The sequence below is a fragment of the Peromyscus maniculatus genome, chromosome 4 (assembly GCF_049852395.1).
Source record: "Peromyscus maniculatus bairdii isolate BWxNUB_F1_BW_parent chromosome 4, HU_Pman_BW_mat_3.1, whole genome shotgun sequence".
Lineage (NCBI taxonomy): Eukaryota > Metazoa > Chordata > Mammalia > Rodentia > Cricetidae > Peromyscus > Peromyscus maniculatus.
In genome coordinates, this window is record NC_134855.1 from 23,163,964 (window position 1) to 23,191,339 (window position 27,376).

Consider the following 27,376-nt stretch of genomic DNA (forward strand, 5'->3'; position numbering starts at 1 on the left):
AATAACTTCTTCTCGTTGAATTCACCCCTTAACACGTGCGCTTAGATGCTAACAATGACTGACAGACATTGCGAAAGCTGACCTGCACACAGTTCAGCTCTGCCATATGCTCACCGTCGCTGCTCGTGGTTTGGGAACCCTCATAAATTATCCTCCAGCTGACTAACCTCCTGGATCCTGGATTGTAGAGGGAATGAATACCTGTCTGTTTTTCAAATCTTGTAGTTTATTTTTTCTTACTACTCAGAAGTCTAGGTAGTAGAATAAGTGATTACCAGGTAATTGAATGGTTTTAAGGAGGAATGATGGGTGTGCCCACACCCCAAAAACCTACCACAGGTATTTTCTACTTAAATGATAGCCTCATTGAGAAATTTTTCAAACCATATTCATCATATTCATATTCATCAGCTGCAATTTCAGAAGTACATTCTCTCTCTCAACTGCCTAGCAGAACTGTTAAAAGGCTATCTGCTATTGCTTAGAAATCCCCACACTTCAAATGCTGTGTGTTTGTATGTTTATGTTTGGATATGTGTGCAACATTAAGATGGCTAAGAATATACTTTCTATCTAATTTTTGTCTTTAAAAAGACATTTATTAGTTTCTCTTTTACATGTGTTTAAGCACCCAACTATCACACTTGCTGGTTGCCCTCTTTTTTGAAACTCCAAGCAATAATGTAGATGAAACGAGGCTTTGGTGGGAGGTAAAATTTAGTACCCAGTGTCTTAGATTTTAATAGAGTATAAACCTATGCACACTTTTCCTTTTGTACTTAAGAATATGTCTTCAACTTTTCCAAATCAAGTTAAGCTAAGCTTAGCTAAGCTGATGATGATGCTTTTGGTTTTGCTTCATTGGAGCTTTTCGGGTTTTTTGTTTTTTTTTTTTTTTTGTATTTTTGTAAAACGTCACTAATAATATGAGAAAATAAAATTAAAAAGTCCCTAATTTCCAGGTATTCTGGGTCATGACTAGGTTGGACACTGGCTATGCACTTTGTCCCCTTTGTTTTAGCTTAATGGTCTAAAGTTCACTCAGGAAGTGAATTTGATTGACCAGTCTCAGTTGTTATTTATAAATCACAATGTATACTCATCTTTTAAAGGTGCCATATTTATATCAAAATAGTCTAAGACAAATCAACCGTCTTAAATATTTATAACTATCAATTATTGCATAATTAAATTAATTTACTGCTTATATTTTAGCAAAATTTCTCTTCCAATATTTTTCTGAGAATGCTTAATTCATGATACTGGAAAAAACTACTTGTAGCAAATAATAGAAATTAATCATGAAAAATAGAATAAAAATGGTTTGCTAGCAGGCATATGTTCAATTCCCCTCTGACAGGGCGATTTGGATAATCTGAAAGAGCCCAACAGTCCCTAACTGGGCTTTCACGAAAGCCCCTTCCCGCCCTCTGAATTCTCCGTGGTGGAGGATGGGGCAAAGCGTGCATCCGCGGATGCACCCACGAGACTTTCTGTTCATCTGCAGCAGAGGAGCCGTGGGCAGCTGGCACCCTTCCACGGGGAGTGTCAAACACCACTTGCCACGGCGCGAGTTTCCTCAGGCAGCAGATGTCTGGTAGCTGCTGCTCAGGTCTCCAGCTCCGCCAGGCCACCTGCACGACATATTTAATGTACTTGCTACAATTCTGTTGCTACTTATGAAATATATTTTTTTTTTTTTGCTTAATTTTCCTCTGAACTCTTGCATGGCCTGTGGAAGTTCTGTGTGAAATTTCTCATGTTATAAAATCTTTGTACTCAGGTATGACAGGGAAAAACCAAATCTTATACACTCTATCTTTCTCCAGCTTCCACAGGTGAGTCACAAAAATACATTATCTGTACTGTTACAATCAAATTTTGTTTCTTTAAAAAATAATAATAATTTCCACAAAGCATCTTTGCTAAACAACAGACTGAGAAGTTAAACAGCTAACTGTTCCATTGCTCGCCTTCTGCATCCCTCTGACACTACCCAACTTGAAGAACATGCTTTTACCAAAACTTGAAGCTGTGGGTGCAATTCTCTCTGAGCATTATCAGGCGGCATTCTGACTCTTTCGGCTGCTAAAGTGATACTTACAGTACCATTGTGTCTGTTTAGTTTAAAAATGGGGTTGATAATGATAATACTCTTCCATAAGACGATCCTCTACTTTTTAATGGCCCCTGTAGTTTCCCCTACATAAATGACTAAATCCTTACAGAATCTCTGTCTTGATTAGCACTCCTGCTAGTAAAATTTCACATACTAAATCAGCACCAGCTGTAGCAAGCAAGAAAGAAAAAGGCAAGTGTAAATGTTCCATATGCCCCACCAAATTGGCATCTGTGTCGGTAACCCTTCTTTTTAACTATTGTGTACATACATTCTCTTAAGTGTTTTGTTCACAGAATACTGCTAACAAACTCTCTCAGTTGCCATATCAATGAAAGAGCCTGCCCTTGGTATTATTCAATGACAAACAGAGTCTCCTTCTCCTGGCATGGTCATGGACATAGCTGAGCGTTCTGTTAAGTTCATTCAGATTAGTGAACCCTTAGTTTTACATCTGTGCTCTGCAATGTAACACTGCCATGTCTTACAAAGCTCCTCTGTAAGCTGTACTTAATGGGCAGCAATGTCACAGAATATCAGAAAGACACTAAAATCATTTTGTCCACCTGGTAATTCAGAGACCAGACTCAAAACAACTAACTTAGACGAGGAGGGGAAACATTTGTGATCACTATCATGTGTCCACCCAAGATTGCTTAAGTTGTGGAGTGTCTCTCTATGATTATAGACATAGATAGACCTGTATCAGAAATAGCCAGAGAGATATGCCTAGGGTGCTGTCTAGTGATATTTGAGTGGGTGACCACTCAGATTTTATTAATCACCTGGAAAACAGTAGACATGGCCTACAGAAACAGGTTCAAATAATCAGTATAATCCTGCACCAGCCTCCAGAAATCTACTATGGTGAGAGTAGAATTGTGAGTGAGAATGTCCCCCCATAAGTTCATCTATTTGAACACTTGGTCCTCAGCTCGTGGCACTGTTTAGGGGAGTTTAGGAGGTATCATCTTGTTGGAGGAAGTATGTCACTGGAGGTGGGCTTTGAGAGTTTAAAGACTCACCCCATTCCCAGTTTTCTTTCTCTATTTGGTGCTTACAGTTCAAGTCATGAACACTCAGCATTCTGCTCCAACAATCATACCTGTGATTGCTGCCATGCCTATCTGTCATGACAGACTGCTTTCCCTTAGGAATAACTGCAAACCCAAATAAACTCTTTCTTCTATAAGTTGTCTTGGTCATTGTGTTTTATCAAGGCAACAGGAAGTAACTAATTCAGCTACAAAGAGAGAAGAGTCTACAGATTAAATTATGTACCTACAAGGAGCTTTAATAGACAGATGTCTCACAGGTAAGGGGTATGAGGTGTGGGAGTTCTGATGTAGTGTGTGTGTGTGTGTGTGTGTGTGTGTGTGTGTGTGTGTGTGTATTCATATGTGTGTGTGTGTGTGTGGTATAGTGTGCATGAATGTGTGTATGTACATTTTCTTTTAATTGAAACACAGCTTGGAGAAGGCCAGTGAAGACAGAAAAGAAATTTGAACACACCAATTTTCGTAGTGATTAATTCTCCCTCTGATCATCACAGGTGCTTGTAGTGCTCTTATTTACTTACTCCTCTGCCATTTTTAAATCTGACAGCTCCACGAAAGTTGAATGGCTTTCTATGTAGGTCTCTGTCCACCTGCTATAGTATTAGAGTTGAGCAGATACCAAATAAATGTTTACCCACCTCAAACGCTCAAAGGTTTTGTTAAAAGGTAAATGAACTAGTTGAGGAGCAATTTACCAACTCAATGAAAGAAGAGGGAGAAGGGATGAGAACTTCCTTGCTCCCCTGAAGGTTTCCTACTGTAAAAATAGCCTTTTCGTAATGTAATCCTGGAGCTGTTAAGATTGACCGAAGGTTGAATCTGGTAGTTCTTTACCTAAGGGGGAAAAAAAAAAAACAGATAACATTTTGATGACAAGTTTAAAAACTTTTGGGTCTTAAGATGAAATTTATTTAACTCTGTAGTGAGTGGTTATAAGACGAGCAGATAGGAAAAACATGATTGTATCATATTTTTAAAACAATCGTTTTTAAGAATCATTCTTTTCCCTTCGTGTTCATATTAAGGCATCTATTCATTGTACTTAATATGAGGGTTGATAAAGTCATTTTCATACAAGTCAACATGCACTCTGACATCTCACATTATGCCCCTCCCTTTCTCCATCCCTTACTATTCCCATTCACTCCCCAATCTCACTCCTGCTTTCACATCAGGCATATGATTTCATGTATCCTTAAAAGCCTAGAATCCACAAATAAGAAATATTTGTTCTTCTTAGTTTGACATACTTCACCTAATACATTATGGTCTCCATTTGCAAATTCATTGACTATGAATATGAATGTATTCATTCTCATGACATCCATTCTTCTTTATGGCTGAATAAAACTCCCTGTGAAGATGGCTGAGCAAGCATGGGGACTTGAGTTCAGATCTTAGCATTCATGTGGAAAAGCAGGCATGACATTGTATGTTTATAATCCCAGAACTGGGAAGTGAGGGTAGGAGGATCTCTGGGACCTGCGGATTAGTCTAGTCAATCAGCGAGTTCTAAGTTGAGTGATAGACCGTATCTCAAAAAAGGAAACAAACAAACAAACAAACAAAAAACTATAAAGTAAAGATCAATAGAAGACATGCGCCATTAACCCCTGACCTCCAAAAGCATGTCACCATGCACACATTATAACACACACACAATTCCATTGTGTATGCATGCCATATTTTCTTTATCTGTTCATCTGTTGATGAACACATTGGCTGATCCTATAGGTTGGCCATTGTGAATAGTGGTAAATAAACATGGATGTATCTTAGAGTCATTTGGGTACACAGGATAATTTTTGAAATAAGAAAACTCATTCTATTAAAAATAAGTGCCTTCCCTTGGGAAGCCATAGCCTCTCTCTAGATCTGTGAAGAGTGAACCAAGCTGCTGTGGCAGGAATTCCTGCACTGAGGTATTTATAGGAGTTGATTCAGGGCTCATACACATGAAATTTAAGTAACCCGATAGTGACATTACAGCTGCTCGGTGAATGTAATTGAACCTGTTCTTAAAACAGTCATAATCTGTAGTAGTCATGATAAAAATTTCTACAATTCTATATACTCATTAGGGTAAGTATACACATTTTTAATATATCCCCAAATATCAGAACAGTGATACAAAACTGTAGCATGAATCTTAAAAGTTCTGGCCAACTTCTCAGCTGGTCTTGTTTCCTCAGATTAGATGCTTCTGTGTCCTCATCCCAATGATTCTCAGCTGAACTGGGCTAGAAGCCTGAAAGCTTACCCAGGCCAAATGCTTAACCAGGCCAATTGCCTCTAGTTTCTGGTCCTCACGCCTTATATATCTTTCTGCTTTCTACTACCACTCCCTGGGATTAAAGGCGTGAGTCACTGTGCTTGGCTGTATCCTTGAACACATGGATTTCTGCCTCTGGAATGCTAGGATTAAAGGCATGTGCTACCACTGCCTATCCTAAGTATCCAGTGGCTTTTCTGTTCTCTGACCCCAGAAAAGTTTATTAGGGTGCACAATATTTTAGGGAACACAATACCACCACACAAAACATATAGTTTTACTTTTTGTTTTTGTATATTTGAGACAGAGTCTCTTTATTTAGCTCTGGCTGTCTTAGAACTTACTATGTAGACAAGTCTAGCCTTGAACTCACAGAGGTCTATTGGCCTCTGCCTCCCAAGGCTGGAATTAAAGGCATGCACCACTATGACTGGCTAGTATATATATTTTAAAATCATTACTGATTTAAAATTTTGTCTTTCACTTTTGAGTAACTGGCATCTTACCTGGTTGGCTGCCTCCTTAATTGGTAGTCCCTCATTTTAGTTCTGCAAGGGGCATATTTATTTTAATATGGTTGTGTACATGATGTGTTATGTAATGATATGAGCTTTCTCCAAATGACAGGCAAAAGCAAAAATGAACCAAGAGTCAATTAGCCAATGAGACTTTCCAAGAATATGGGCACACAGTCCTTCTGTACTTCAAAGTGTGGAGTCACTGGAAGCCAAGGAGAGCAATAGTGGTCCAAGCTGAAGTGGCCCTCTGCCTGGTCCCTTTCTGTACCACCCTAACTGTTGAGTATCCTTAACACCAACTTCCCTTTCTGTCCTAAGGACCTGTGAGCCCGGTAAGATGGATGGAACTATAGTCTAAAAAGAACCAAACAATTGACAGTATAGTAATAGCAGGCTATTCCATTCGATATTTACAAGGAGTTCAGAGACAACAATAAAGTTCTGGAAGCTAAGCAGGGGGTGTTGACATGCTAACTTGGAGCCCTGGCTTTTGGCTTCTAAGTATTCCAGGTCTTCTTGTGGACTAGTGCCATCCATGTATATGGACACTGGTGGTACCAGTTGTCCTGGGTATTCGTAATGGCAGAGGTTTATTTATTCACCAACAGCTACCTTATTCTCTAGAGGGTCATGGCAGGGTACTTTGTGGGTGGTGGCTGATTCTAAAAAGGCCACAGCCAGGTCACATACGATTTAAAGCACGATTTTATCTAAGACAACTTTCAAGTGTTTCTTCTCCCTTTGCTGTCTATGATTGCCCCATTTCAGTGTACCATAGAACAGCTGTTTCGATATCCAGCATTTATCCGTTCTCCGCATGCATCCAGCCCAGAGGGATTGTTAAGCAGATCATTGTTTTAATTCTGGCTACATTCCAGGTCCCCATTATTAGTGATCCTGTCTTAACATTTACTGTTCAGTTTGGCTCACAGGTGATGTTGATTAAATTGGATATGCCATCTGGGGTGGGTTTTCATCTGGTAGGCACATTCAAGGCTGAGCACACCTACTGCTACGTTTTGGTCTGAAGCTTTTCCCATATTTGATGGCATTCTGGATGTAGTTTTCTGCCACCTGGGTTTCAGGCTTCCTCATTTAGCGGTTGTTTGAAACCAGGCAATCTCCTTCTTATGCGTTGTCTTGTTTTCTAAGGATAGAATGAGAATATTCATCAACTCAATCCTTCATTTAGTTCCTTGTTAATTTTTAACTATTTTTGAGGCAGCAGTGGAGAAATCCAACATAAACATGGGACGGGAGTCGAGAAGACACAGAAGCAGGAAGTCAGCGGGCAATGCATCATCACACCCTGTGCCCTGCCTGCCTCTGCCACAGATAGGAGCAAAGAGTCTTGCAAGGCAAGAACAAAACCACTGGACTGGGCTACGAAGACTCAGAGCAGTGAACTTTGCTTTCAGGCATTTAGACAATGAAAATATCCACATCAGTTGGATGTAATGGTACTAGGGAGGCAGAGGCAGGCAGATCTCGGTGAGTTTGAGGCCAGCCAGAGCTACGTAGTGAGACTTTGTTTCAATATATACATTAATTAAATAAATAGACATCCACATAAAGGTAACACGTAGCAATTTTGCTCCCACCAGGCAGAGGAATAACAAACATGTCTAGTTCACTTGTTGTTCTGTGTGTTAATTTCAACATGCAAAACAGACTTGGACATGCATGTACATACCACAAGGGTTGTTTTAAGACACAATGCCAAGGAGTGTAAGCAGATACCCTTTAACATGCTTGAGATGACACTTCTTAAATGTGGGTGATGCTACCTACCCTGTGCGCTACTGTGCTGTGACTGGGCTGAGAAAATACGATAGCACTGGATATGAAAACACCAGTAACTGTGAGGGTAGCCGCAGCTAACAGTTAATTTGGCACTTACAATGGGCTAGGCATCATTCGAAGTGTTTTACGTGTGTTCATTCATTTAATCCTCAAAGCAACCAATCTTCTAGGTTCTGGAGGTGAGCCGTATGAGAGGGTTGAGAGTTGACCCACAAAATGCCAATTTCAAGTGATTCATCTTGTTATTACTTGCTCGGCTTGCACATGAGTAAATGAAATGCAGAGAGATTAAGTAACTTATCCAAGGTCACAGAGTTGGTTAAAGGTTATTATTGTTGCAATTATTTATAAACAGTCCTAATTTCGTGGGGTGCTCATGTTACAAGAATAAAAACGCAGTATGTCTAACTTAGAGAGAAAAATAATGCATTAGAAGAATGTGGAAGAGCTGGCAGAATGAAAGAGGCTGAACAACACATGATTTCCAGAGCCCGACTGGTTCCTGTCACATCAATATCTGTCTGAAGTCACCTAAACGACACAGCAAACATCTGATAAGTCCCCCAGCTTCTGCCTTTGTCCTCTCTTGGGCTATATCCAACCTGACGGAGAGATGATTGATGCCAAAGTATAGGTCCATACCACCACTCTTCATCATTCCCGTGGCTCCCATCTCACTCACTCAGAAGCAAAGCCAACACCTCCACACTGACCTCCCCAGCCCTGTGCAATCCAACTGTGGGCCTGAGCTTCTGCCTCAGTGTCTCTCTGTTTTTTTTCCTCCTTCTCTTGGCTCCAGTCACCTGTCCCATGAGTCTCTGGAGCACAGTCCCAAGCTAGATTGCTCTATCTACAGATCTTCCTCCAGACTTCTGCTGGGTTCCCCTCCCACTCTCAATGCCCATCTTTTTTCCTACATCATCTTCTCAGAGAGGCCTATTCAAATGTGCACTTCAGTCCTGGAGAGATGGCCTAGTGGTGAAGAGCATGGGCTGCTCATCCAGAGCACCTGGGTTCAACCCCCAGCACTCACATGGTGGCTCACAACCATCTGTAACTCCAGTCCCTATGAATCTGACGCCCTCTTCTTGCCTCCAAGGGAACTGTATGCACAGTGCACTAACATGCATGCAGGGAACAACCATACACATAAATAAAAATTAATTTAAAAAAAACTTCAGTCCTATGCTACAGTGAACCTATTTCCCTGGTCTCCTTGTTTCTACTTTGTACTTTTCATTATCTTACATACTGACTTGCATTTATTATTGAACAGATTCTGTGAAATATTATTAGGAAAGAGATGATATTTTTTTAGTCAGTACGTAGCACATAAAAATATGTGTTGCGTGAAAGAATGAATATATATTGAAAAGTAAAACAAGTAGAGAAAATTCTCCAACTGCTCCACTTTAACTATTTCTGTATCCGGCTCTTAGCCGGAACAGTCATGGGTGTAGCTCTGCTCCCATATCCATCGTCTACAGACCGGAGGAAGGCACTCCAAGTCACTGAAAACAAAGGACCAACAACCAACATCATTGCTCTGCTCCCAGAATAAAGGGGAGTGGATTCATGGAAAATAAAGATCAGTGGATTTGCCACCCACTGTCCACACTGATCTTGACACAATCTCCACTTTTTACTGCGTTTCCTGTCATTTAGTACATCATCTAACGTTCTCCAGAAAACAGTGTATTACCATGGAAATTAGGATGCAAAATCAAAGCACAGAATCACTGTTTCTATTTTCATTAGGCTGTCTTTCTATAAACATAACTTTAAATATACATTGCACAGTGTTTGAGGAATCAGTGAATATTACACAGAAGTTTTTAATTATTGTATTAATTTTATTGTAAAAAAAGAAAAAAGCCTCTGATGCTTCTTCATTCTGTTCACAGTAGCATTATCACATTTTCCTGCTAATAAAAAGATAACTTTAAAAAAAACTGGACAATACAAATGTGTTCAATGCACCTGTCCAAGCTGCCTCCTTGCTTCTGTACAATGCCACAACGTCTCTCTTATCGTGGCAGATGAATAGTTCCAGCATACTTGATATCATGAATGTCAGCATCATCTCACTTCCTATCATGATGTCACTGCTGTCTGAGCTACATCAGAGAATTCTATGCCAATTGTTCTGCAACGTTTGAGCCTTGATACATTATGTACATGTACGATGCACACACATCTTTACAGGTTACATTGGCTTCCCTTTCCTTTATCTTATTTAAACATTATATTGGGATTTCTTGTGTAAACATACCACCTTATTTAGCTAACTCTTGAGTAGTGACTATTGCCATAGAAAATAGGATAGCAATTGCTGTCTTTCTTCATAAATGTACACCAGCCTTTTTAGAATAAAGCCCAAATATACAAATATTTAGTACAAATGTAAATATGGCCTATGTTTTAATGCTTATTTCTAGAAATTTTATAGCAATCTATACCCCTATGAACAATATAAGGTGCTTGCTTTTTAATATCGTATGTACCATTATTTTTATTATTCATTTATTTACTCATTTTTGCTTGCCAGGGTTGAGAATATTCAATGAGTGTTCTAACTGAAAGTATGAAATCTATTAGTAGGTTGGTAATTCTAGGTTCTACATACCACATCTTATTAGATGCCATCTTCACTAGAATTTGAATTCTGGCAAACATTTCCAATATGAATTTCTAATATAAAAAAGCCTGACCTTTGAAGTAAACACAGCTCCAAAAATGGAAAGCTACATTTTACCCAATAGAGCAGTAGTGGGTTAGATGAAATTTTTAAACATATTTTCAGTAGGACTAGACCTTCTTTGAGGTGAACAGATGGGTATAGACAAAAAAATTGGAAGCACAGAATAATAAGTCAAAGATGACAACTGTATGAGACACATCACCACTTCCAACTCGCTGTACTCAGTAGACCGATTGCAAGGAACTCTGTTTCTGCCTTTGAATATGTGACAATGGCATCCTCAGCAGCCACTGAGACTCCTTACAGCTACATCAGAGACTACTATGTGACATCCTGGAGCTACACAATGGTGCTGCTACTCATAAATGTGCACAATTGAAATCAGAATTTCTAGCATGAATGCCAGGCCTTATGCAGAGTTGATATAAACATGGCCAGAAAGAGAGGAATTCTGTAGCTCCTGCAGTTGGTGCGTCTCTTTGGAGGCATTTGCTGAAGCTCTAAGCCAGAATGCCTCTGTATTTGGAGCTCAGTGCTTCAGGGTTAGGGTCACCAGTGTTAAATGGCATACTCAGTGGTTCTGATCCAATAGGATTGTGCCCTTATAAGAAGAAAGGAAATTCAGGAAGAGATCAAGGTTTGAGCACAGGTTTCTCACCTATAGAGCTGGGAGAAATTGCCACCCTGTCCATGATGCTTTATTATAGCAGCACCGGCAGACCAATACACTCTGTTAAAGGTAGATATTTTTGTTGTAGATTTTTAACCTACAAAAATAGACTCTGAATGTTTATTCTTTCATAGTCAAGCATGAGAACAACTGTATTATTTTTGCCCTTTGTGTGACAGCATCACTTAGGAAGAGTGACATCTTAGTCTCATTTCTGCTTCAAGTGGCTCTCTACATAAAGAACTGTGTCTCAAAAAGCCATGGCTGAAAGCTGAACTAACCACAAAATAAGGTTTAATATTTGTTTTTCATTATAGTGGCCCATCTTCCATAGGTTCAGGTTCTAACTTTAGGATTCTTGGAGGCAATCTTTGCACATAATTGTACACGTGTTAAATGATATTGAATATGCCAACCCAAGTTAATTTTAGATTAGTATAAAGGATGGGATAAAAAAAAAAACCCAAGACATGAAATAAAACATTCAATTTTGCCACCAGCAAATCATTTCCCTGTTTTTCTCCAAGGCAAAATCATACAGGTACAGTAAAATTTATTGAGGCAAAAATTTCAGTGTCATTTTAGAAAATGTTGAAAAGTCTATTTTGTAGTTGCTAGCCACGGGCATTTACCATTGACCCTCTTGCTCTGCCTTCACGTGTGTATTTCACATGAGTACCATGTACTTCTTCGTGACTGATACTGGCTTTGAGAATGGAAGGTCATTAGAAAGCAGGATTTAGCACTCTCATTTTAATAATAAATACAAATAGGCACTTCCCCGGTACTTTTTACGCCTGCCTGCAACAAAAACAGCTGAACAGATTGTGATGAAATTCAGACTGACAGTCTGACAAAAAAAAAATCCCTTTTTGTCTAAAATCTGGCTTCCATAGGTTTGTGCAAATCTAAATATTTGATTTTGCACTGGAAAAGGAGCCAGTCTTATGTACAATTTATAAAATAAATGTGTAGATACATGTTTTAAAATCCCTAAATTTTGTCAACACATACGGTCTAACTTTCAAGACTTTTCTCCCCCAATTTTTTGTCTGACTAGGGTGTGCTTTCCCCATACTTTGCGAGGCTTTGACTGTTTATCTAATAAAGAGCCCTTCTGCAAACAGTATTTCACCAGTGACTTAACAGTAGCTTCAGCATCACATTGCCCTTTGCTCAGCGGGGAGTCTTAAGCCTCCTGTATTATACTTCCAAGACACTCAGGAGCTGGAGTCGAGAGATAGACTATTTCCTTTGAAGTTTGCCTTCACAACACACTGGGATGCAAACAAGTTTCAGCCACTAGGCATTCAAACAATTCCATCACACAGAGACCAAGGCTAAACATTGTACCAAACTTTCTAATTATGTCATTGCTATGGGAGATTTGGTGAAAATATAATAGAATCAATACAAATCTCTTTGTCTAAGCAGGACATCTGGACATCAAATTATTGGACTTGCTAGTTCCAAATTCTCTTTGCCAAGTGACAATAAAAATAAATAAAAATAAGTGACAAAAAAATTAAGGTATCTGTGATAAATTTTTATATGTGCACTAAAGGTGTTTATTGCACCGGATATACATATGACCAGACAGTATATGTGTATGTGGAAGTCCCAGTTAAAGAAGATTCTCGCATTGGCCTGAATATTGTATTGCCCTCATGTTTTGTGTGTGAATAGTGTTGCCTGCCTCGTAGTCTTAAGGGATTTCTCAACCCCCAGATGTGCCAAGTTGAAACTTTTCCTTTTATATGCTTTCTGAAGTTTAAGCAGGAAACTATTTTTTCTTCTTAATAATTGGGGAGGGGGCGTGTGAAAAAGGATTAATTGACCCCACTCCAAGTAAACAACAAACCAAAATAAGAATGAAGCAATACAATGCACCTTGGAGAATTTTTTGCCGTGTCTCTGGAGTTTTTAATGTAGACCACTTGCCACGCTATGTGATGTTGCGTGAAGGAAGTGGAAGTGACTCATGAGGATGAGAAAAGTGCATGCTCAAGGAAGTTCACCATGTGCCACTCACTGCTTAGACAGAGAAGTCTGTAATTATACAAATGAATATCACTCAAGTGTATTTGAAAGATTACAAGATGCCCAGACAACTCATGCTCAAGATGAAGTTGAGCAGATTGTCATGACCTGCATTGAGCTGAACACCCACAAGGTGCCTCTTTCTCTAAGCTAATGAATATTCTTCAGATGGTAAGGGAACATGGGCTGCTGTTTGATGCTGATGACATTGAAAATTTAGGATAACAGAAATCCCATCATTTTTCATTTGTATGCAAATTTTTCTGTTCCAGAAATTAACCCCTGGACCCCACGTCAGTTTCCATCTCCAGGAATTTTTTTTTGCCAGCGCCACACAGAGCAGACTTCTCTCTACCCTAAGGTCACCGGGCTTCCCTTCTTTAAACTCGAAGGCTTCCACGACCAGGTCAGAATGCTTCTTTGTTTTCTCTCATTACTGGAGGATAAAGAGCACTGCAAGGCAAAGCCAGTTGTAAAACGCACATCTCTAATGGCCAGAGGCATTGAAATGCAAACTTCCACTACTTTGACCAAATAACTCTTATTGACCACTTGCCTAGCGTTAAGGTAAACCCGTTACAATAGATCAACCCTAGTAGTGACCTTTTCAGCCAGGTCTTCAACTGTTAAAAAGCCCCTTTGTTACTTCCCACCTTAGACAAATGTCATCATCTACATGTGAAGGGGAGAGGGGTTTGAGGTTTTTAATTGATGTGGATTTAATTATGCTAATTTAGACAGCTGTAAAGCATTGCAGTATAGCAGCATAATAGGGCAAACAAATGCAGGTGCCCTTCCCTGCAGGGGTTTAATTTTTAACCTAGGAACTTGAAAGGGGAAAGAGCTCAAAAGCCAGGACAATTTAGCAGTCGTAGATTTGAGGCTCCCACTGCCTCACTGAAATATTTAGCAGGCTCTAAATAGTCATTCTTAAACACTTGTTCTTTTTTAAGAACCCCCAAACCCATCTTTAATTAGAATAGAAAACTTTAAATAATGGATTTATCAAGAATTAATTCAAGATAACAGCAAACTAGAACTGGAGAATTTAAAATGACCTTTATTTCTTTCTCAAAAATATCATAAAATGGGAATGGTAATTTTTTTGAAGTAGTAAAATTTGTAAAGACCGTTTTCTTAAGCAGAGCGAGATTCTGATTTTTTTTTTTTAAACTAATGATCAGGCCATTTTACCTTATCATATATCTATCCGGCCCACCTTTCGTCTCAGTGATGGCAAACTGAAGACACAACTGTCACCTTTGCTGGTACAAAGTCACAGTTCTTTCCATTTCTGCCTAGAGCCAATTCTCTCGGTGGGTAAAGTGGGAGCTGTAGATTGTTTGCGTCTTAATAGGAATGGCAATGAATCCTGTGCTGTGCACACTAGAAATATAGAAGAGTCCTTGGCCGGTTGGCTAGCCTCTCTGGAGGAAGGCTTGCTTCCTAAGGCCAGGCCAAGCCAGGTCTTGGGAAGGAAAATGGGAAAAGAAATCTGAAGCCCTTTTATGGCTGTTTTGTGGCTTGCCTGGGTCTGAAAATGCCTTGATTCCTCACATCTAGATTCCCTACTCTTCAAGGCTCAGGATGTCACCACAGACACAGCTGCAGGACAAAGGGTTTTCAATGAATCATCTTCTTTTCTCCCTGCCAGGCCATGCTTGCCCTGGTCAGCCTTCTCTTGTGTCTTCCTTTGTTCTGTAGTAATCAGCTGTGTAATTAGCTGGAGAAAAGGGGGCCCCAAAAGAAGACCATCTTCTCTGTTCTATCCAGAGAGAGCGAGTGGCCTGCCCAGTTCTTCCCAGTCCACATAAATTGGAGTGTGAATTTCATTTCTAGCTCTTACTAATTCTTCCATCTTCAATAAGTTGCTTAAGTTCTGACTTAACTGACTAAATGAAACAATGACTTGTTGGCATAGCTGTGGAGGCTGTCCAGGAGATAAATCTTGACCATGGGCTGAATCTCCCAGAATTCTTTGCAACTCCCAGGATTCTCTGGACATCCTTATCACAATTTCTTTTTTAATAACTTTTAAAAATTCCCTCCTTCTTTCATTTCATTACTTGATTTTCCACTCCCCTCTGTTTCTCCTCATAGATTCTTTTAACATCTTTTTATATTTTTTATAGACTTTCATTATGGTAGGGTTTTGTTTCTTTATTTGTTTTTGAGATAGGGTCTCTCTATGTAGCCCTGACTGTCCTGGAACTCACTATGTAGACCAGGACTGGCTTCATCTTTTTTCCTTTTGGTCTCAAAGGAATACAAAAATTAACACACTTTATCCTATAGAGCATGCTCACTACTTTTCTCTGAGTCAGGCATGCTGGTGTACACTGTAATCCCAGCACTGGGGAGGCAGAGGCAGGTGATCTCTGTGAGTTTGAGGCCAGCGTGATCTTCATACTGAGTTCCATGTTAGCCAGGAACTGCATGATAAGACCACCTCTCACAAATCCAAAACCAACCCCCCCACACACAAAAAAAACCCTCTGGAATCATTTACTTAAAGAAATTCAGAGTAGTATAAGCATAAATTTACACAATTTATTTCTCCTTATCCCTATGTCATGCATATAATATGAAATATAGAATCAATGAACATATGGAGGACCCAGGGCTTTGCCTCAGTGGTATAACATGTGCTTAGTATGTTCAAAGCCCTGGATTTGATCCTCAGCACCACAAAAAGTGAGTGTATAGGAATTGCAAAGTGGACTGGGGCAGATGGGATTCTAGCAGCAGTAGAGTTCCATTCTTAAATCTCTGCAATGACAGAAACTATCGCAGCCATACCAGCTTTTTGATATCTCAATAGAGGTGATGCATGAAAACTACACCCACCAATGGGCTTCCTATTTCTGGTAACATGAAACCTGACCTAATACAAACAACTTCCTCTCTCATAACATGAAGATTCTATTCATTATGTAACAAAAAATCATAGTACATAGCTGAGTTGTTAAAAAAGAATGAAATTCTTCATTAAAAATAGGACTGCCAAGTGACAAAGTAACTTTAGAGGCAGTTCTTCAGATGAGCAAGGATAATTAATACTCACTTTTTTATTTGTTCATTCATTCATTCATTTTGAGATGAGTCTTATGCAACCCTAGCTGACCTGGGACTCTCTATGTAGAGCAGTATAGTTACTGTGGTTTAGATAATTTGAGTTTTTCTTCTACTTACCTTTAATGCATAAACATACACCCTTCCTCTCCAATTCTTTCCTTATCCTTTCCACCACTCTCCCTTCCCAATTCTATGTTCTCTCTTCCCCCCCTCCCCTTCTTTGCCCGCCTCCCCATGTCTCTGTCTTGTCTGTGTGTGTGTATCTGCCTCTGTTTCTCTCCTTGTGTATGTCTGTCTCTCTGACTCTGTCTGTCTGTCTCTCTCTCCTCTCTCTTTCTCTCTCTTACCCACTAGTCCATTTAGTGCTGCTTTGCATGTCCGCAGGTAGCCTCTTGGGGCCTGCATCCCTGAAGAACACTAACTCTCCTCCCTCGCCCAGCAGCCATCACTTGCTACTGGCTCCCCAATAGCAGAGAGACTTTATATCCCCTCCCCATCCGGGATGGGATTTTGTTTGGCTTGATCATGTGCTTGCCATCTCAGCTGCTGTGATATAATGTGTGCAACTGCACAGCAATGTCGGGCAAATACTACTTGACTTTGATGTCTACTCCTTCTGGCTTTTATTAAATCTTTCTATACACACCTACTTCAGAGGTGATTTCCTGAGCCTCTAGGGAAGAGGTGCGACACAGATGTCTCATCTAGAGCTGAGCGTTCTTATTTTCTGCGCATTGACTGGTTCTCCTTTATCTATTGAGCAGAGTCTGTCTCTCACTGGGAGCTCACTAATCAGACTAGGCTGGCTGGCTAGCAAGCTCCAGGTTATCTGCCTATCCACACAACACCTTCCTACCCCAGGACCACAAGTGCATGCCACTGTGATTGGCTTCTTACCTGGATGCAGAAGATCCAGTTCAGGTCTCCAAGCTTGCTGCCCATCTACACTTTCCTACCCCAGGACCACAAGTGCATGCCACTGTGCTGGGTGTTTTACCTGGATGCTGAGAATCCAATTTAGGTCTCCAGGCTTGCTGCCCATCTACATCTTCCTGCCCCAGGACCACAAGTGCATGCCACTGTGCTTGGCTTCTTACCTGGATGCTGAGAATCCAATTTAGGTCTCCAGGCTTGCTGCCCATGCACACTTTCCTACCCCAGGACCACAAGTGCATGCCACTGTGCTTGGCTTTTTATCTGGATGCTGAGGATCCAGGCTTGTTTGGAACACACTTTATAGAGCTATTTTCCTACCCCATATAACATAAAAAGCACATTACTTTCTAATTATTTCTTTTTACTATGATATATCTAAATGTAGATTTGTTTTCATTTATCTTACCCTTCTATACCTGTTCATAGATAAATTCTTTTACCTTTGGCCTTTGCTCTATATGAACTGGTGGTACTTTATTCAGAAGAGTCTTTCAGTTTCAGTTCTTCCTCAGCTATTGATAAGCTATCATGTCAGGACTTTCTTGTCAATTGTCAGATTTCTTTTTTCTGTAGGTTTTATTTTTCAAATTTAGCTCTCATTGTCATTAATGTTTTGTTCTTTCACTTTATAGCAATTTCATCTTTTACTTCTTTTGTTATCTTACATATTTACAGTTTGTTTCATCATATCACAGCATTATAGGTGCCCTGTTGAGCATCCTTAATCTTCCTCAAGGAGAATTCCTTGTTGGGATAGCTTGTCACTTTGGTGCTGTGAGCTTCTCTCCAGTTGTAGGTTTCTTGGGCACTTGAGGCTGTCAAGCCTATAACCAGGAAACTTTTATGCTTAATTTTATTTATTGAATTCTTTCTTTGATATTTTCTAGGATCTTAGGTAGCATAAATACACATTCTACAATTTCATAGGGTATATAGAAGGGAGTTCAATACTTAGTGAGACTCTTTGCCCTTCCTCTGTAAGGAAAAAAAACATTTCCTTGTTCACTTGAGTTGGGTATGGTGGTGAACATCCTTAGTTCCAGCACTTAGCAGACATGACAGAAGCAGGCTGACATCTAGACACCTGGACCACTGTGATGGCCATTGCCCAAAACGTTTTGCTTTCCAAAGAGTCTTTGGAGAGAAACACAATGGAGCCTCCAATACCCATCCTTTCTTTGCCTCCTTGAAAAAAGAATTCATGTTGGCAATACAACATTTTAATAGTGTCTTGACCTCCTTAATGCTGAGAATAGCCACCTGAAATAGTTCTGTCCAATGAGACATAGTTTGAAGACAAATCCAGATGCTTTTTCCCTTTTCCTTGTCTAGAAGGGTAACAACTATCTTCCATGAGAGGCAATACAGTTAAGGAAAGAGCACTGTACTGACATCTGCCCAGACAATGCTGAACTGCTGGCCCAAGGCCAGCTGCCACTTACCTCTAACATTTATTAAAGACGAGGAACTGGATTAATTCACATTTCCATCTTTTCTGTAAATTGAGATGAGTACATCCATAACTGATGAAGTTATCCATTAATGTGTAATTTTATAGACACATAATTCATATCTAGCCTTAGCAATCACATTAGAACTGAAATATGTTGAGAAAGTAAAGTCATATTTTGAACCCCCACCTGAGTTTATGAAAAGGAGGGAGCTTTACTACGTATTTTAAAGAGTCTAGACTGGAGTGCCAAGGCCCTGACTGTATGAATTTGAAGCTGAGCTATTAGTACCTGAACACTGTGCATGTGCAAGGCTGTCTGGAAAGTTTGAAGCAGATGCTTTGGCATGGTGAAGCAGCTGGTGCCTAAACATCCCAAGATCTGAGGAACGTGCTAGTAAGTGGGCAGGCAAATAGAAGGTGCCGAAGAGGGGATCTTTTATTTTTTGCATGCAGACTTTTAGTTTTGTCCTTTCTGCTAGAGAGCCAATAGTTCAGTGCAATTAAGGCAGCTAATAAAAAAAAAAAAGTCACTGAGATGCATTCTCTTATAGGTAGTCAGACCATTTGTTTCCAATATGACATAATAGACTTACATGGCATTCATAATCAATAAATACACATTACTGAAGTTTTAACGTAGTTAGCTGAAATGTCTTAAAAATACAGGTCCAACTAGCGCTAGTTTCCTAGTTCTTGAAGGACAATTCAGTAGATCTGTATATTTTTGGTTGTTCTTGTATATATTTGTGACACCTACTTTAAAATACTTTAGTTAAACCAAAACAAAAAAGGGGTTGGTGAGATGGATCAGCTCTTATGAGCTCTTACTATGCTTGCAGAGGACGCAGGTTGGATGCCAGCCCCCACACTGGGCAGCTTATGACCACCTGTGACTCCAGTTTCAGAGATTTAGATATCCTCTTTAGATTCCTCAGGCTCCTATGTGTACACATAGCATACAGCCTGCATACAGACAAGCAGGTACACACACAAAAGAAAAAAAAAATTAACTAGCTTCTACACTTAATCGAGAAAAGTTTTATATGTGTGTGTGTGTGTGTGTGTGTGTGTGTGTGTGTGTGTGAGAGAGAGAGAGAGAGAGAGAGAGAGAGAGAGAGAGAGAGAGAGAGAGAGAGAGAGAGAGAGAGAAAATTTGGCTTCCTGGACTAAAACAAGAAGATAAAAGTTAGATTTCATTCGAAGTCTTTGTGCCTAAAAAAGGTAAACTTCTTAGGTGGCAAGATTACACAAGTAATTGTTTTCAAAGAAATTTCTTTTCAGGTAGTGTTTGAATTAGGGCACAGTTTGGGGGAGATGATCAGGTACTTTCCCACTAATTTTTAAAAAGTGAGAAACATGTAACTTTTTACTGGGAAGAACCAGGAGGTGAAGAGACACATCTGAGAAACTTTAGCCCCAGAAAGACTTAGTCTCAAATTTATTCAAATTGATGTGTTATGTATGTTTTAGTCACTTTCCTGTTGTAGATGGCACAAACTATATGCAGTTCTTATCCTCATGTAACTTAAAGTCTAGTGTAGAAGACCTCATGAAAGAGATAATGCACCTAAATCCAAAGTCAAATGCACTCTAAAGCAAAATGGAAGCCAGGAGCCTACAGTCGCAGTGAGCTGAAGAGCTGAATTCAGCTTGGCTGAGAGCAAAATGGATTCCTCAAGGGAGTATTTGGGACAGAATTTAAAAGATAAAGAAGCAGCAGACAAGGGCAGTTGTCTACACCAAGAGCAACAAGGTTGTACAAAGCCCAGGGGGAGGGGGAGCTCAGTCCATTCACACAAATAAGCAGTGACTGGGGTCAAGAAGAAAGCCCCTCACCTGAGAAACTATCATCAACAGACATGATTTTAAAGTTCAGGGTTCAACAAGATCAGATGTTTTGAGAATTAAGTGGGATCAAGTACACAAGAGCCCCTGGCATCCACCAGGTGCTAAACAAAACTACCTTCCTAGCCCACCGCTCACTGAACTTCAACTAAACCAGCCTGCCAGTTTTCTCTCATTGGAAGTGCTTGCTCTAAATATAATGATATAATGGAATGTTTTTCTGTGACTGACTGTCTGATACTCCACGTGCCAACTCAGAACAATCTCATGTTTATTTATTTAAGGTATTCTTAGGCTTGTCACTCATTTCTTAAATCAACTGGTTACTTTCCATTTTTACTGCTTTTCATTGGTACAATGAATACAATCAAATACAGCCTGTTTATCGGTGGTTGCCATGTTCCTCCACCTTGTGCCCTGGTCTGTTAGTGAGGGTTCTCCATGGAGACAGGAGCATGAGGAGAGGAGAGGGGATGGGAGGGGGGAGGAAGGAGAGAGAGAAAGAGAGAGAAGTCACTGTCAATGTTCAGGAGTAATCTAAAATTAGTTACACAGGCAGACCCCAGGTGGGAGAAGCAGAGAAAAGTTAAAATCACCTATCAAACCTGAAGAGAGTCTCAGGGCTAAATTCCTACTTTATCCATGGACTTAGTCTTTTAATGCCTTCTACGAATTAGATGAGACCTACCCACATTATCAAGAGTAATCTGCTTTATTTAAAGGTGTATCTATCCTATCAAAAACAAACAGCTGGGTGTGGTAGTGCATAACTTTAATCCCAGTCTTTAGGAAGCAGAGGTAAGTGGATCACTACAAGTTTGAGGCCATCCTGGTCTACATAGCAAGTCCTAGGCCTGGCTAGGATGACATACTAAGACCCTGTCTTACAAAACAAAACAAAATACCCTGAATCCCTTCAAACAACATCTACATCTGATTTAACACAAAACTTAGGTATCTTGGGCTAGCCAAGTTGACAGACAAAATTATTCATTCATTTACCAGTTAGATTCGAAATCAGTTGTTCCCTCCCCTGAGGGTGTTTAACTGCAGGATAACTTGAAGTGAAGGTCTTTCCCCTGTTTGCAGGTCAAGCATACAAGGTGTTGGGAAAAGTCTTTAAGAAGCAAGGAAATACCAAGAATGAGAGGCATCCCTACAGAGGAATAAAAGCACAAACTGTTGGGGAGACAGAGACACTCTTACCTTAATGATACTTCTCAATTCAGCTATGGTTTTGCCCAACAAGGCTGCAGAAACTTAGCTTTATGGCTGGAAGGCTCCTGCTCATTCTCATTGATGTATATCCTTCCATGGATCCCTGAGACAGTAGAACCTGGTTGTCCTCTACAAAACTCACACAATGTTTTTGGCAGTGTTTGCCTGGGTTTTCATATGAGTAAGACAGAAAAATAGTATCTACATAAAGCTGTAATGAAAATTATAAATGAGACAGTCTACAACTGAGGTAATTCATGCTGTGCAGGGTTCACAGTCTTGAAATGAGTACTTGACTGTGAAGAGGCCTAACTTAACATTAGTATAGCCATGACAGGCTGCAGACTAACAATAGAGGGACTAGGCCTCATTGTTACAATAACCAGGAAAAACCACAAACTGTACCCTGCAGGGGACCAATCAGAATTGAGACAAACAAGTACTAGATGCTCCAGAACATTAAGGATAGCTTACATCACTTGTCTATAGGTTGCCAATTTCCTTGCAGCAACACTAGTACCAATTCCTGTTTGTCAAGACTTCTGCTGCCCCACTCCTGCCCAATCAGGACTTCAACCCCATCTGAATCCAGAATTCCCCTACTACCCATCCGACATCCTTTACTCCTTAAAAACCCTGCCATAACTGAGCTCCATACTCTCCCTATCCAACCGCTAAGTCAGAATGGACAGAGAGCCCAAGCTGGAGCTTGCTATAAAGGCTCTTTGCTTTTGCATATGAACTCAGACTCCTGGTGGTCTCTGGGAGGCTCATGATATGGGCATAACAGACTGTTCTTAGGAATCATAATCATCTACCTCATCAAAAACATGGTAGCCAGTTAACCTGTGGCCACACTAAATACCCCTCTTTGTGCATGTGTGCAGCATGATGTTTTAGTTATATGTGTATTCATCTATTTCTATTACACATCACTTATGCTTTTCCAATGCTTTCTACATTCCCCATTAAAAAATAAAATCTGAAGGTGGAGGGAAGAGATTGACAAAAGGGTATAAATCTTTTGTTATAAGAAAAATACGGGGTACTAGGGATACAGCTCAACTGGTAGAATGTTTGCCTAGCATGCCCAAAGACCTGAGTTCAATTCACAGCACAGCTTGTGGGAGGGGGGAACACAAGGATCAGAAGTTCAAGGTCACCCTGTGCTGCACAGTGAATTCCAGCCTGGTCTTGGTTATAGGCAGCCCTGTCTCAAAAAACAAACAAACAAACAAACAACAAACAAACAACAACAAAAACAAGTGTGCTGGCTAGTCTTATGTCAACTTGGCACACAAACTATAGTTTTCTGAAAGGAGGGAACATTAATTGAGAAAATGCCTCCATAAGATCTGGCTGTTGGGCATTTTATTAATTAGTGATCGTTAGGGGAGGGCCAGCCTATTGTAAGTGGTTCCATCCCTGGGCACTGGTGGTCCTGGGTTCTATAAGAAAGCAGGCTGAGCAAGCCATGTGGAGTAAGTCAGTGAGCAGCACCCCTACACAGCCTCTGTACCAGCTCCTGCCTCCAGGATCCTGCCCTGTTGAGTTCCTGACCTGACTTCCTTTAGTGATGAACAGCAATGTGGAATCCATTTACAGTATACAAATGTGAAAACACTGCATTCTATATAATAAATATATATATATATATATAATTATTATTTCTCAGTCATACCTCAATAAAGTCAGAAAAATAAAAAGTCAAGAGAAACAGAGTCTTCAATAAATGAATAAATGGTAGAACTTCTACTATGCTTCAAACTTCCTGAATTCTCTCAATTCCTAGTGGCTGTTATTAAACTTAACAAGCGTTTACTAAAAACATACTCTCCTCAGGGTCCCTACCAGGTGTATTGGCTATAGAGAACTAGTATGTTTGTCAATCGGGGAGATTTTCCTGAGGGTCATACCAAGTTTCAGTACCACAGTGATGGTTATAACACTATCAGTCTGGAGGCCACACAGCGGACAGTCACCTGGCCAGGATAGCCTTCCGCTTCCGCACAGTGAGCTCACAATTCTGAATCCCCACCCCACTGCTCAATGCTGGAGAAATGCTGCAGTAGTCAGGCAACACTCTCCAAAAGCCCCAGGCTCCGGAGCGGCAAACATGTCAGTCATCCAAGACCTGCCACACACATGTGTTCTCTGCTTATTCGCTTTGGTCTGGAGAGGTGATCAGTGAGTATTTATTATTAGTTTGTTGACAGCATTCTTGACATGAAGCAAACACAATGAGTTGCTAATCACAGAAAGGGTCATTTATTTCCTATTTTGGGTCACTTGTTTTCTCTACTGAAGGAAAGGAACATGACAGCTCTTTGTTACTCATGCCAAATTCAAACCCCCCTTTCTTTTGAGATCTGAATATGGCATCCTTCCTGACTATACCCTGTCCTTATGCAGGTACTTAAGCCTCTCTTCAGACTTGTGAGATCTCACTCAACAAGACCTGCTTTCTGCAAGTATGGAAAGGCCAGAGGCCAGGGGAGCCTTCCTACTCAGTTGCTGTGAGGGGTAGCTGGTGCTTGCAGAGCCGCTCAGTGCATTCCCTTGGCCCGCCTTCCTTCTAGGATCCTCACAGCAGCGCAATATCTCTTCCCATGAATATATTATCCATGCTAACTTGACAGTCTTGCTGTTGACAGTATTGTTTGTACTTCACTCTCCCGCTGTGGTCCAAAATCAGATCCAACACCTCTGGGCTTGTACGGTGGTTGTAGAGCAGCTGAAGGGCTGACTGCCAGTGCCTCTGAAAGGGATTCTCTCCAGCCTCGGCACCTGACTTCCTGGCTGCCTCTCTCCTAGTCTCATTGGTTGATGTGGCAGCTGTTGAGTCTGATAGTGAGCTTGGTGTTGGGTCAAGTTTCTGTTCAGCTGACATCCTCCCTGAGGTGCCATTTTTCTTGTCTTAACCTTGATTACAGAGAATGTCCTCTATAACCTTTTAAAATAATTCAGTAGCCACAACCAAACCTTTGGAGCTGGATTTTTAATTTTTTAAAATTTCAATGCTGAAATGCAAGCAATAGGGAAAGAGCCAGCCCAAGCTGAGTTTTGAAACCACTGATATCAGGCATCATATAGAACCCTGGTATCCTTGAATGCAATGTTTATAAATGTAAGAAAACAGTGCTTTAAAAAAGAGAGAGAGAGAGAGAAAATATCAATTACTTACAAAATCTGTTGTTTAGGAAAATCCTCCAGGATTTGGCTTTCATTATCACAAACTAGCCACCCTCCCCCCAAACAGACAATGGTAATAATAAATGTCAATAGTATGAAATTTCTTTTTTTTTTCCATTTGGTTTTTCGAGACAGGGTTTCTCTGTGTAGCTTTGAGCCTTTCCTGGAACTCACTTGGTAGCCCAGGCTGGCCTTGAACTCACAGAGATCCACCTGGCTCTGCCTCCCGAGTGCTGGGATTAAAGGCGTGCGCCACCACCGCCCGGCAAAATTTCTATGTGATATCATTTGATGGACAACTGTCAGCACTTGAGATTCTCAGCATAATGTTGTGTGTATTGATAAAAAAGAATTCACTGGGGCATCTGAGGAGACAGCTCAGTGGATAAGAGCAATTTGAATTCATGGAGACCTGAATTCAAACTCTCAGTATACACATAAAGAGTCAGGTCCAGTGACTTGTGCCTGCAACCCCAGCTTTGGGGGACAGCCAGGAAGATCCTCACAGCTTATTGTCCACTGGTTGAGCCTAACCAAACTATCAACTTTTTAGCATTTCTAGAGGCTTCAGACTCTTTTGGAGACTACATCTATTAGGTAGCTAGTCAGAAAGAGAAACAAACTGACATGTAAAATATGTTTGTAGAAATAAGTAAACCAAGATGAACCACCATGCCATGTTCTACAGGCTTGGTAGTGGTTTTCCATTAGCCCAAATTGAAAACATTCCAATTGGTCGAGACTATTTTTCTGTAGTTACACGAGAGTCCAAGGGGGCAAAGCCATTCTGTGCCAATAGCCCCATTAGGTCAATGATAAAGGCCGTGTGCAGTGTACCCTGAAGAAGCCTTGAGTGCAGAACAGAGAACATGTTCCCCTCCAAAGAGACTTCTTCCCAGTTTTTTGATATGAAGTTGAGGCTAATTTGAGGCTTAATCATAAGATGATGACATCTCTTGAAGTCAATGTATATTTCTCAATATGCAGCCAATGTTGCGTGTTTTTCTAATAATTAAGAGGTCTTATAATATTAATAGAAAAGCAAGAAATATTTAGGAGAAGTTGTTCTCTGCTCCAAGGCAGCAAACATCATGCTCTTTGCAAGGCTTTATAGGGCTCCCATTCCTGCTGTTGTTTCTAGATCCTAAAGCCTCTGTATAGCAGTTACTAATTAACAAACTGTTTAAACGCTACAATCAAGAGTTTTCTTAGAATTAGTTTACACTTTCTTAAGCAGGTTAATATACAGAGTAGATACATTTCAAACCCAACTTCCAATTCTTTCCAAAAATGGGGACTGTGGGATAAACAGAATTAATTCAAACTTTTATTTTGAAGTGATCCCCAACTGGTGTTTGCTGCAGACAGTTATACATCTACATCTGTTAAGCATCGTTTTCTATTTCTTCCTCTACTTGATCTTTTAAAGTGTGATTTGTCTATAATAACATAAATCTAGGTCTTTGGAACCAATGTTCCGTTAGAATGATTGACATTATAGAGTTTTAAAGTACACGGTAGAAGATTCTGTCACTAGACACTAAATTGAAATTTTAAAGAAATGAGGAAAACGGCTGTAAGGGGAAGAGGTAGCCTTTTAAATCTAATTTGTTATGCACCGCAGTAGGGTAATGGATGCAATGAAAGTTCTTTTATGGAGTTCCCATGTCCAAAAGGTATTTAGGTAGCAAAGGTTGTTAAGCAGACTCCCCGTGGTCCCCTTCAACTGAAGGTGGCAGGACATGAGGTATATGGGTCTGTGTCCTCCGGATTTTCATTTCCTTGGGAATACAACTGCAAAGGACACCTTGGGCTGCTTAGGGATCACAAAGGGATTGCCAGAACCCTCACTGTCAGCCTGAATAGAGGAGTGAGCTGAAGGGCAGGGGGGACCTTACGGGGAGTTAAATCCTTCAGGTGGGTCTTTTCAAATTCCAATAGTGAAGAGTTACTGGAGAATTGGTGAGGATTTCACTAGGCCCCAGCAGGTTTGAGATCAAAAGCTTCGGTTAAATAAAAGCCTGTTGGGAAATCTTAAAACCTCTTTGTAATGTAACTTTAAAAAGTTAATACAAAGAACCCTCAGATTGAAGCGGGTAACAGCACGAACAAAGAGTATATCAAAACTGATTCCATTAAGAGAAAGCGGACATACAAATTCACTTAATTTAAAGAGCAGTCCAGTTACATTACTGTGAGTGGGACTGCAGCATACACCATACCACTCCGCCCACTTGATGACTTTCATTTCTTGTTATATATGCCAGACTGCCATTTTTTTTTGTTCAGATATGATTTTGAACCAAAATACAAGCTCATTTTTTCAAGAAGAGGGCAATGTTATCCAAACACACTCCTAAAGAAAATGCTTTGAAAACAAATTAAAAATTAAGCTTGATGGAGTTGAAACTGTTTTTCCTGGTGTCAAACTGCTAACTGCCCCATCACTAATGATCTACCAAAACAATACAATAAA

General features: G+C 40.2%; 1 protein-coding gene across 8 annotated transcripts in view; it reads right to left on the bottom strand.

Moving 5' to 3' along the window:
* Window positions 1-1,321: 1,321 nt before the first annotated feature.
* The window catches only part of Qtman (queuosine-tRNA mannosyltransferase), a 451,643-nt gene continuing 425,588 nt past the window's right edge, over window positions 1,322-27,376 (bottom strand). For 7 of the 8 annotated variants that reach the window (XM_076569394.1, XM_076569383.1, XM_076569387.1 and 4 more), the window contains one exon: window positions 3,873-4,011. In XM_076569394.1, the coding sequence (XP_076425509.1) occupies window positions 3,877-4,011 (135 nt within the window). In that variant the 3' untranslated portion in view covers window positions 3,873-3,876. Of the gene's footprint in view, window positions 1,635-3,872; window positions 4,012-27,376 lie in introns of those variants that run through there. The other variant, XM_076569393.1, reaches the window with a different exon arrangement.